We start from the raw sequence: 12,453 nt of genomic DNA, 5'->3' as shown, positions 1-12,453 counted from the left end.
GGAATGCGGGCGATGTTTTTATGATGTCACCATCTCAACAAAATCAAAGGTGACTGTTCTGTCTGGAGCTAGAAAGTTAGGAGACTTCTGCAGGAGCATGTCTGTGTGCAGGGACCAGTTAAATCCAAACAGCCTTGATCCGGTCAGCCATGCCGCTCAGGTCAGTCCACAGTTATGCTTTCTTGAAGTACACATAAAGGCCTGTTTCAGGCTTGGTTAGCAATGTAATGGATGCTCTCTCAAAGCTGCCAGCTACACATTTTCCACCTGTAAAGACCTCCAGAGAGTGAATGAGTGTGTGCGCTTTCCACCTCTCAGGTAAAAGCTCCATCGGCATGCATGAGGTGATAAAGGCTCTAAAGCAAGGGTGCAAGATAAGCACAGCTGAAAGGAATGTCAGCATTATTCTGGTATAAAATATCAAATCCACACACCTTTCCTTCACATCTGCAAATTACCAGCCTTGAACTGAACCTGGGTCAGAAGAAACCCAGAGTTCTATTTGATGTTTGATGATATGCTACATGCACACATGCAGAAAGCCCCAACAAACAAGCGCTCACAAGGTAACAAGAACACACAGATGCAGCGCAAACGCGCTGTGAATGCTGGAGCGTAAACCCAGAGGGATCTGTGGGCAACGTGGAGAGCAAACCGACAGTAGTGCCTTGAATCAGAACAGGAGGGAGCAGCTCCCCGTTTCTGAGCTCATTCCTTATTTAGGTCTCCATAAGACAGGCATCGATACTTGGAAGGTGTGCAAACGAATGCACAATGCTACCAAGAAAAAACAAAAAGATTACCTGAACCAAAACACAGCACAGAAGAAAAAAGCAGCTGCTGCAGTTTCACAGCTTATTAGAGTAAAAAGTAAAGAGAGGTGTGTTTGTGTGTGTCTCTTCTTGTCTATCTGGTGATGTCGCTGCGGCAGCTTGACTTATAAAAGCTCAGCCCTGTTGTACTCCATCGTTTGCATCACATGGTCAACTGGAAACAGCTTCAATACAAGAAGTAATATCTAAGAATATCTAAAATCAACGTAGATTGGAGAAATATCCTCCAAGGTTGAATCTGATCTGAATTCAGCATCTGAAGTCATTCCCTACATGAGTTTTTGTCAGTTCATACTGGCTGAATTGGACACTTTGTGCTATTTAAACTCCTTTGAGTTTAAATAGCACGAAGTGTCGACTCCAGCCAAGATAAGAGTCAAATGTGTTCTCATGACATAAGACATTTCCGCTAGCATAAAGCCAATATCATTCACCATCACCTCAGTTTAGTAGCATCGCCTGTGTTTGTTCAAGTAACGTAAAGTTCCTGTTTCTACAGGAACACTCCTCAACACGTTCATGCAATGTGATGCACCAAGACGTGCAAAGGAAACACTGAAAGGAGCTAGCGCTGAAGTGGAAACACCACCTCTGATAATGCTAAGGACTCACTCCATGCCCCATTACATGATCTGCATTTGTCTTTAATGACCATAACATCCCATAATAATGCTTTTGACTCAATTGTTAAGGTGTGACCTTTAAGGAATCATGTTTCACTGTCACAAGTGCAGCAATCACATAGCAATTGCTGGCAATGAAATGCTTGACAAAAAAGTAGGAGTAGATAGATAAAACTAATCCAATACAGGCCTGAACTACTATATTAATATAATAAACAGAAAGGAAGATTAACACAAACTAAAATCTGGCAGCACTGCAGGTGCTCAGCATTCTACAAAGAGCTGTTAAGCAGTCTTGTGGCCTGAGGGATGAAGCTCTCTCCGAGCTTGCTGGTGTCGGTACGGATGCTGGGGTACCGTTGGCCAGAAGGCAACAAGAACAATAGCTTGTGGTTGGGTGATGGGGGGTCTTCAGTGATTCCATTGGCCTCCCCAAACAACCGGTAGTTTAGATCTTCGAGCAGCACCATCCTGCTGATATACTGAGACAATTTAATTTCCCTCTGTCTAACAATTTAGGGCGGAGCAGATGTCGCACTAGGAAACGCAGCCAGTCTAACTCCCTGTGGTACACCTTTCGAAACTGCAGGTTACTGTGAAACAATAAGGCCTTTGTTCTGTCAGCGCTCGGGCCGTCATTACAGAGATTAATTAAATACTTTATATTCACTGAGTCCAAGAAGGTTATTTTTTCACATGCATCAAATTCTTTGCAGGACTGCACCACTGGATGGATTTTCATGAAATGTGATGGGATGGTTGGGCTGTCACTAGGAAGACCCTGGTTCATTTTGAAGAGGGATCAGGAAGAAGGAGCAGAACAAAGACTTTATTTTCTCTAGAGAGGAGATTTTTTTTAATCTCTTTTCACCTCTCTGTCTTCTATGGCTTTGGTGTCTTAGAGGCATGTGACCTTGGAGACGCGACCTTCATCAGTCATTGAAAGGGGTTCTTCAGTCCATGAGAGTTTCTTTTTGCGCTTCAGTTTCAGTTGTTGACATTTAAAAGTTAAATATTTAATACTAGAGCTTTTTCAGCGATATCCTCTCACCTGCCTCGGCAGGTTAACTGACTAAGAACAGTCATGTCAATCCGTAAAATGCAGTATTTGCTGTTGTCCAAAGGCGACATGAACACATTTTGGTGGATGTCCAAACTGTGAAGTCAGGAAAGGCTGAATGATGAACAGTGACATTAAAACTACTTCCTGTTCCATGGTGAACATAGAAATGACAGGACACGTTCAGTGGGTTGCCTGGGCTGTGTGCCAGGTGGCACTCAAGATCCACTCTGCCACGCCCATTTCTGATGATCATATCATACATACATTTCCAGATGAGTTTGAGTACGTTTGGGCCTCCGACAAGGTGAAACAAAAGCGTCTTTGCACACTTAGTGTTTAGGTTACACCTGGTGCTTAAACTGCATCAGGTTCCTCACTCATAGATCATTTACATGAAACATGATTAGAAAAAGCCTCCTACATCAGTCTGCGTGGCCCTCTGCCTGGACTGTGAATGGCTGTTCAGCCTCCTATTCAAACCAGAGACAAAGCTCGTGGTCCGGGCAGCCCTCCAAACAACAACCCTCCACTGAACACATTCATATTTCACTCATGCTGTCAGCAGGTCAGCTGTCTGAATGCGGAATGAGGTGTCTGAATGCAAGTACATGTTTGAGAAAGAAGAGAAACAGATAGTGTTTTAATATCCGTAATTGTTAAGTGAGGTAAAAGGTGATGTTTGAATGTTGGCATGACCCTTTAATACCTTTTAAGAAGATCAGATTTGCTGACAAACTTTGCAGAACCAACTTTAATCCACCCAATGTTCCATTTTTGGAAGAGGAAAATAGTACGGCTTAGTGACACCATTTATTTTATGAAAGTCTGATCTTGATCAGATTTTGGAGTCAATGCACAGAGAGGACCAGCTAGAGGAAGAAGGCTTGCCAAAGCCATTTTCATGAACAGTGAAAACTTCAGATCTCAGCTCCACACTACATGATCCAAGCAAATAAGACAGAAAAAGTTCATCCAATCTCATAAAGAACAAAAACATTTTTAAGCCACCATTCAGTGAAGACTGGTCAGATGCACTGAGCCAATTCACATGACAGAGCATCCTAATTTTCACAATTAGGTGTCGAAAAAATATAATTCTGGTCTGACACTTGTTCCATTACATTATACATAACATATTCAAATGGTTGACCAATAGCGGGTATGGGACTCAAATATGTCTCAAAACCTGGTGGTTTTGTGGCCAGTCATCATGAGCTACCTTAATACAGGCTGACGAAATTTAAAAAAACAAAAACCTGGCTGACACAAACACCAACAATTTTTACACCGTGTGGCACCCAGTCCAGATGTTCACAGTCAATTTGCTGCAGGCATGTTGCGTGTCACCAGACAGGCATGCGCATTCATGTCTGACCATTTCCATTGTCCCCATTTGAACAGGTGTGATGACAGGTGGCTGTAATTGTACACACATACTAGAACCTACAGGTTCACTTCTGGATGATCAGCCACTTTAGCTTTGCCTATTAAAGCTACCTCAGTACCAGGAATAAAACTAGTCTTATGACTCATAAGAAAATTCGTTTACCCTGATTAGTACCACCCAGAAATTACAATTTTGTTTCTGCGACAAACCAAAAACTAATGCGATTACTGAACCACATCAAACACCAGCAATAAAAGAAATTAAAGCATTCAAGGAAAGACTACAGGGAATCAAAGGGAAGTCCTTTTGTGAAATTGTGATACTCATTCACAAAATCTTGGAATTGTAGGGAGCCGTTTGGCAAATAACTCACAGGACGGTAAAAAGAAAGACTTTAACACTAGAGCCTTTATTTAAGGAAGAGCTCCAGCCTGAAGGTGGAGTTTGAATAGTCACAGAGCACCAAGCTCAGGTGCTCCAAAATAGTCAGCTCCACCCACAGTTGTACCTTTTGTAGAGAAAAAAACCCAGAATAACTCAGGGAACCATCGCAGGCAGGGATTAGGGTGAGGAAGATTTTCTCGGCAGGGTGCAAGTCTTTTATTTTATCGCCTGAAATGAAACCTGAGCGCGTCGTATCCTGAATGTCAGAATAAATACCACATGTGGGCTCACATCATCCAAATCCAACCTCAGTGATTGGATTTAACCTGTGGAGCAGAGCTGCCTTCCCGTCAGGAGTCGAACACGAGGAGATGAATAAAGAAACTGTTGAATGCGTGCGATTTTCTCCGTTTGTCACAGTGCAAATGAATTAAATGAATGAGGTGCCACTGTTGTTTGCATAGTTAATGAAGGATAGCTCTTTAGGTGACCAGACCAAGCTGTTGTGGAATTGTATGCAAAGACCGTTGTTTAATTTTCTCCTAATTTCTTCACATCTCCGGGAGCTAAGTGTTATATGTGTGGCTTTAATCTCACATAGCCATGCTGCCAGGGACTGGAGCTAAGCTTTAAGGCTAAGCACATATGCAGCGCTGCAATAAACACGCAGGAAGGGACGGCAAATTACATTTACGTGCTCACACATGAACGCAGTCACTACTGTGAAGACACCAATGACTATGGTTATCTAAGGACAACAGCCTGTTGGCTTAGAGGAACGGGGACGAGCAAGAAGATACACACCATTAGTCGCCACCACAGGACTGACCACAATCATGTTCATAGCAAATGGAGATGAAGCCATGTGTCTCTGGATCTGCTCAGACCTCGTTTAATATCAGTCCTGGAACAATCTCTCACAATGCATTCAGGAAAAAAACAAACAAGGTTAGTAGTCGATGAATTCCTTGCAGTCGCTTCATGATTTCCATTTACCTGTGAGATCCAAGGCCTTTGAGATGTTCTGAACATCTCCTATGTTGCCTGCTCATAGAGAAACCCCTTCAGATATGCTAATCTGACCTCTCTTTGATACCATCTGACCATTTATCTAGTCCAGATGCCGCTCTCCTGTGTGACACTTTCAGTCCCTCCTGGAGGATCCACAGGCATCCCCACTTTAGATGAGATATCCAAACCGTCCTGTCACTTCTGTGTTAAACCAAGGGTGTTCTCCTGGTTGAAGGAAAACTTAACAGATTTTGAACCGACTTTGAGTAATGTGATGAAGGGGTTTGTGTCTGTTTTTCCCGGCAATAAACAGCAGACAGTGAACTTATCTCAGGCGAAAGTTGAAAACTGATTGGACAAGTGACGCTTTTTTTCAACAGATCAGTCCTGTTTGGCCTGCGATTATCATGGGGAAGGAAATCATATTGCGCTATGATATGCTCTGGTTTCCCCTATAAAAGTCCTCAATTTCTTTTCCTTTTGGTTTGTTCCGTTAGGGGATCCCACAGCATGTCATCTCTTTTAATGTCAGCCTCTCTAACACCCTCGTGTCTTCCTCACTACATCCATCCACCTTCTCTTTGGTCTTCCTTGTGCCCCTCATCACCCTTTTGCCAACATACTCACCATCTCTCTTCTGGATGTGTCAAAACCATCAAACTCAGCCCGCTAACTTTGTCTTCTTTTCAACAGCACTGTCTCTAATCCATCCATCATGGCTGTCCTCACCACTGTCTTACAAACGTTGCCCTTCATTCTAGCAGACTGCCTCTCACTCTTCCTTCCCCACTCCTCTTATTTATGCACAAATATTCTGTTTAACTTCAGCTAATCTTAATTCCTCTCATCTTCAACGCATGCCGCCACTTTTCTTAATGTTCCTCCACCTGCTCCCTGCTTTCACCGCAGACCACAATGTCATCTTGTTCATCCTTTTTAGTGCCATTCTAACTTCACCCTTGCTAATCACTGCTACCTGTTCCACCACACTTGCATCTTCTAGAAGACAGAAAAGATGAGGAAGAGGAAGATCTAGAGATCCAACAATATTTCATCCAAATCTCTACACAAACATCAAAAGAAACTTCGAAGCTTCACAAGCTTCAAAGAGTTGAAGACAGAACTACTTCCTGCAAGTGAAACTCCAACATAAAAACTGTCAGGCAAAGCCAAACAACCGTGATTTAAGACAGTGCGTCACCTGTGTTTGAAGCACATGCATTTGTGAAAGAGTCTTCCTGTCATTTACAAAACATTTAATGGAATGTTGTTCTCAGCATGACTCCAAATTAATCTGAATGCTGAACACACATTTCTTCCCTCTGAGCCAGAAAATGCACACACTAGTTATTTGGGTTTTATGCTTGTATTTCCAGAGGAAACTCAACTTGATGCTGATGTTTCTCTGATGGTGTGTCGTGTTGAGAAAAGAAGTAACAAATTTAATGAAGTAATCTGGCACTGCTTCATTATTACAAGACCCCACCTCCCCTCCCAGCCTCTGGCCCCACACTATTTATGATCATAATGGCTGCTGTTATTTGTTAAGGAGAGTGATTGCCATCCTTATTTTCTCTGCCATAGAGAATAATATTTGTCCTTTTGTGGCGCCATTGTTTGTGACGAAGGGGTGTCCTGGGCATGATGCTGACGGATGGGTGCATTGAACACTGGAGAGAGGCACACAAGACGAGTCATCTGAGCTCTGATTGTTGCTGTAATCACATCACACCTCCCCTAATTCATCCATCCGCTCAACAGTGGCTTGTTTTCTGATTACAATGCACATCTGTCAACCACTCTTGAAGCAGCAACAGTAAAAACTGAAATCTGAGTGAGATAACAAGAATATCGGCAGCACGGTGGCGCAGTGGTTAGCGCTGCTGCCTCACAACACGGCGGACCCGGGTTCGAGTCCCGCTCTGTGCGGAGTTCGCATGCTCTCCCCGTGTCTGCGTGGGTTCTCTCCGGGTTCTCTCCGGGTTCTCCGGCTTCCTCCCACCTCCAAAAGCATGCGCTTCAGGTTGATTGGCCGGTCCCAAATTGACCATAGGAGTGAGTGTGTGTGTGAATGATTGTTTGTTTCTGTGTGGCTCCGCGGTACACTGGCGTCGTGCCCGGAGTGTCCCCCGCCTCACGCCCTGAGACTGCCAGGATAGGCACTGGCTACCCCACGACCTGCGTTAGCGGATTAAGCGGGTTGGAAAATGAATGAATGAATAACAAGAATATCTTCAATCAACACTTGACTGCCATTTGTCAGTTTTTCCTCAGTTTTGACATGGATTTCAACCCTAAAAGAAGCGAAATACCATCTGTTAGAAACCCTTATCCTTAATCAAATGTAAGCAAAAATCCTGATGATAGTAGGAAGGGATTTGACGATGTGTCTGTAAACACAAAACAGCAAACAAAGATAAGGAAGCGCTTCCGTCGCTTAAGGACAGTGAGTTTCTCAGGGATTTTCTGAAATAATCTTATTTAACTTGACTTTCACTGTTTTCTTCTTCATTGGTTCCACACATTTGTTGTTCCTGGCTTGAATTATAGCTATACTAGTCTCCCCACCTAACAATTCTGATAGTAATGCTTCACATCAGCAGAACAGCTCTTCACATGTTTCCTCTAAATGTATTAATATTCACATAACTGAATTAAACCAAAGTGGAGAAGTTACGTCCTTGGGTGCCCAGAAGTTCAGTTGAAGATCACATGATGTGTTTTGCAGAACAGATAAATGAAACAAACCACACTATAAAAGCAACAAGGGGGCAAAGACAGAGTTAACTTATGTCACCTGGAATCAGTTGTTTGACAAGTATTGTGACAGAAGTAAAGATGATCCTTCTTGCTGCACTGGTAGATAAATTTGTTTGGTTGTAGTTGACTTCGTGTCTAATCATGCATTACCCTGTCGTTTTCAGGGTTAGTTAATTTTTGCAGCACTTCTGCTTGTTTTCCATCACTACCATTTTTTGGCTCATAATTCTCTCTGCTCCTCGTGTTTGCTGGGAGGTGGCATTGAGTGTTTGCCGTCATTGTGTCATCATGTTGGGGGTAAAATAAACCCAGGCCTCTCAGCTGTGCAGCTGGACTGGTTTTTATTCAGTTACTGGAGGATGGATACCAACAGTTTAACAGAGTACAGATGATGTCATTAACAGTCAGCCCACGGGGAGCAGAGCTGCAAACAGTAACAACTTTGGGGGGTGTGGGGGTGGGGTGCATTTATTCACACACTCCAGTGGTGAAAGCTTGGCCCTCCAGTAATGAGGTGTCTGGAGCGTTGGGTGTCAGCCGGGTGTCGGATGATGTGTGACACTTTCTCATCTGAGGGTTGGTTCTGCCTTTTTGTTTATACTTGTGACCGAACAAGCACCTATTGCTCCGATCGAGGCAAAAGAAGCTTCCCAGGAGTGAAATAATACACCCAGAGAGATGGGAGTCATTTGGGGTCAGTGTGTTTATGACGGACTGTGTTTAGTCAGGTGTAGTTTTCAGGATGGATGGATTCCCAGTGAGTTAATGACCTGCCTTGATTCAGCGGAGCTCTCCACCCATAGTCCCTCATATTCCCTTTCATCCATCTCTATAAGGGAGAGATGACGGAGAGATGGAGAAGGGCCGATGAGATGAATACACCGTGCAACAGAATGAACGATTTCAAGTGCAGGAGCAAACTGAAAGGGGCTAATTAGACGAGAGGGGGAAATTTGGAAGCGAGAGCGAGAGACAAAAGAAGAGAATGGAAAACGACCATTAGGTTCTGGATCTGGGGTAATATGTAAGAAAAACGGCCCCCAGTTGACGGAAGAAGTACTTCTCTAATGTGACAGCCATATCCCGCCAATCCCATGGTCCATGTTGGCGGGCCTCATTCTCTTCCGGTGCTGCAGACACACGTCTGATCAGAAAGGGGAGGAATTTAAATGCACTGTTCTTGGACGGTTGTTCTCCTTGCTCGATGAATGTGCAGCATTATAAAAAGAATAGAATCCATCAGAAATGTCCTTGTGCCGCTGCTGTATCCGCCATCCCCATTACTCCGCCCCCCCTCGGGGGAATCTCTTTCTGATTTGTTCTCCAGCATCAACTTTGGTTTTCTGTATGAGTTGAGAAAATGGCTCCGAGAAGGTAATTTCAAAAGGAAATGAGCTCTCTATTAGAAACCCGAGGACAAGGACACAGAAACAGTTGCAGACAGAAACAGTTGTTAGCGCGGAATGAAACCGAGTCAGTCAGAGACAGCTGATCACAGCTATGAGGGATCGTTGCCACGGATTTATTATTATTCAAAACATGTCAGGTTTGAAGAGTCTCTAAGCTCCTGGTTCTACCCTGAACAGCCAGAAACCTGTTGATGTCTACAATAAATCAGTGTGTTCCTCCTGACCAGATGTGATTCTACTCCCATCTGTACAGGAGAGGATATTTATCTCGACCACCGCTAACCACTAACAAGGTAGTGTTTGTAGGACCTGCTGTAATAAGAGCCAACAGAGACACACATTCTGAATCTCCCGTCTATACTGTCTGAAGAATGCTCCTGAACAATGCCTCACTCATCTCAATCCAACAAGGTAATACTCTACTTAAATAACATCTCACATTCACGTTACTGCTGACAAAACCCAAAAGAAAAAGTTTACTTACTTTCTCCTTCACTGCTAACTGTCCAGCTGACATTCAACATTCAAAATTCAACTGATATGTGAAAAGCAGCATCCATAATAACAATGTCTCTAACAGTATTCCGACATCAGAGACATGAACTTGTTAATCATTATCGTGATCATGACCTGACTCATGTTCTGGTTGTTCCTTCCAGACTCAGGAGTCAGATATTCTGTACACACACTCATAAATCTCTTACATCCAGTTCTGTCATGAGTTCAATAAACTGAGCGCTTGCTGCTCGAGTGAATAACCATCGAGAGAAATTACTTCTGCAGCACTAATGCAAGATAAATGTTGACATTTTCTGCAACAGCTCCAGATGCAATATCTATTTTTGCACTTATTTATCCTGCTGGTTTGCTGAGCATGCACGTTCTGTTACTGCAATACTGGCAGTTAAATACACAAACACACTTCCTCAGATGCTGCTCAGCACCAACATCTCTTTTCACTACTGACAGGAATAAATGCCTTGCTCAAGTACATGGGATTCAAACCAATGACCTTGACCACCATCTGTTTGCTCTGTAAGCTGCTCCCCCGTGATTACACATCCTTCACACGATCCAACCGAGCAGAAACCACAAAACATAAACACCACCGCAGCTGTCGGATGGAGATTTCAACAGGCAATAAACATCTCTCAGGAGGAAAATACTTTCATAAACTGTCATACTTCTGCAGGTTTGTTGATTATTCATCCAAACGGGGAGGAGTAGAGTTCAGGAAGGGTCAAACCTCAGAAGGAGCCGTTGTAAACAGGGACCAGAAGAATCGTCAACAAACATAGATTCATAGTGATGCTAACAACCGGCAGTATTACCATATTATTAAGGTGTACAAACTACTAACGGCGATACACACACTGAAAGAGACAAAAGGACAAACATTCGGAAATTATCTTAATATCAAAAACTAATTTTGAGGTATTAATAGTAGTAGCAGTACATCCTTTTGTATTAAGATTGGTAATATTAGGATTATACTAACAGTAATATACATACTAGTAAAAATATATTAGTATTAAAAGTACTACTATAATAGAAAAATGAAATTAGAATGACATCATGATTATAGGCATTGTAGTAGTAATGGTTTCTTGTTGGAGATCTCGAATGCCAAAAATATGTCTTCTCCTTTTGGCTTTTCCCTTCAGGGGTTGTGAATCACTTGCCTCCAAGTGATTCACAACCCTGTCTTCTGCATCCTCTTCTCTCACACCAACTACCCTCATGTCCTCTTTCACTACATCCATAAACCTCCTCTTTGGTCTTCCTCTAGGCCTCCTGCCTGGCATTTCAAAACTCAGCATCCTTCTACCAATATATTCACTATCTCTCCTCTGGACATGTCCAAACTATCTCAGTCTGGCCTCTCTGACTTTATCTCCAGAACCTCTAACATGTGCTGTCCCTCTGATGTACTCATTCCTGATCCTATCCATCCTGGTCACTCCCAAAGAGAACCTCAGCATCTTCATCTCTGCTACCTCCAGTTCTGTCTCCTGTCTGTTCCTCAGTGACACTGTCTCTAGACCAAACTCGTCTCACCAGTTTTGTACACCTTGCCTTTCATTTTAGCTGAAACTCCTCTATCACACGTCACACCTGACACCTTCCTCCACCCGTTCCACCCACCCGTTCTGTACATGCTTCTTCACCTCTTTCCCACACTCTCCATTGCTCTGGACTGTTGACCCTAAGTACTTAAAATCCTCCGCCTTCTTGATCTCTTCTCCCTGTAACCTCACTCTTCTACTTGGGTCCCTCTCATTCACACACATGTACTCTGTCTTACTGCGGCTAACCTTCATTCTTCTCCTTTTTACAGGAAAAATCTCCACCTCTCTAGCTTCCCCTCCACCTGTTCCCTGCTCTCACTGCAGATCACAATGTCATCTGCAAACATCATAGTCCATGGAGATTCCTGTCTAACATCGTCTGTCAGCATTCATATCACTATAGCGAACAAGAAGGAACTCAGAGCTGATCCCTGATGCAGTCCCACCTCCACCTTGAACTCCTCTGTCATACCTAGAGCACAGCTCATCACTGTCTTGTAATATCTAATAAAATGAACGGACCAATCAGAGTAAAGGAGACTGCAGGGGGCAGGGGCTTGAACCAATGACCTTCCGAAAACTGGACAATGCTTTAACCACGTAAGCCAAAGTCACCCCAGCCATGCAAATCAGGATTCAGTTCCGTGTAACTGTATGCGATTGTGGATTTGCCCGGTCAATCAGCATCAGCTGTATGTAAATATCTAGGCTTGCAAATGTCGATTCTTGAGGCAGATGGACAGAAAGTCCCTCAAGTACATACTGTATATATCTGTTAGCTTTCACATTAGCATCATTAGTTCCAAGACAGATTTTACTATGTTTTCATGTCAACATCATGAATGTGGAGTCAAAACTGACAGAGTGAACACAATTTAATGATGAGGTATTTCAATGATTCACCAGTTCTCCTA

General features: G+C 43.3%; 1 protein-coding gene across 3 annotated transcripts in view; it reads right to left on the bottom strand.

The window, feature by feature from the left end:
* The window catches only part of LOC137611030 (glutamate receptor ionotropic, NMDA 3B-like), a 65,017-nt gene that overhangs the window by 29,708 nt on the left and 22,856 nt on the right, over positions 1-12,453 (bottom strand). The window contains exon 1 of one of the 3 annotated variants that reach the window (XM_068338995.1): positions 9,955-10,039. The exons of the other annotated variants lie outside the window; for them this stretch is intronic. Coding sequence (XP_068195096.1) covers positions 9,955-9,987 — 33 coding nt within the window. The 5' untranslated portion in view covers positions 9,988-10,039. Of the gene's footprint in view, positions 1-9,954; positions 10,040-12,453 lie in introns of those variants that run through there. 3 annotated transcript variants of the gene reach the window in all.

The sequence above is a fragment of the Antennarius striatus genome, chromosome 17 (assembly GCF_040054535.1).
Source record: "Antennarius striatus isolate MH-2024 chromosome 17, ASM4005453v1, whole genome shotgun sequence".
NCBI lineage: Eukaryota > Metazoa > Chordata > Actinopteri > Lophiiformes > Antennariidae > Antennarius > Antennarius striatus.
Note: the sequence above shows the minus strand (reverse complement) of the source record. Positions and strands in the feature narration are given on the sequence as shown.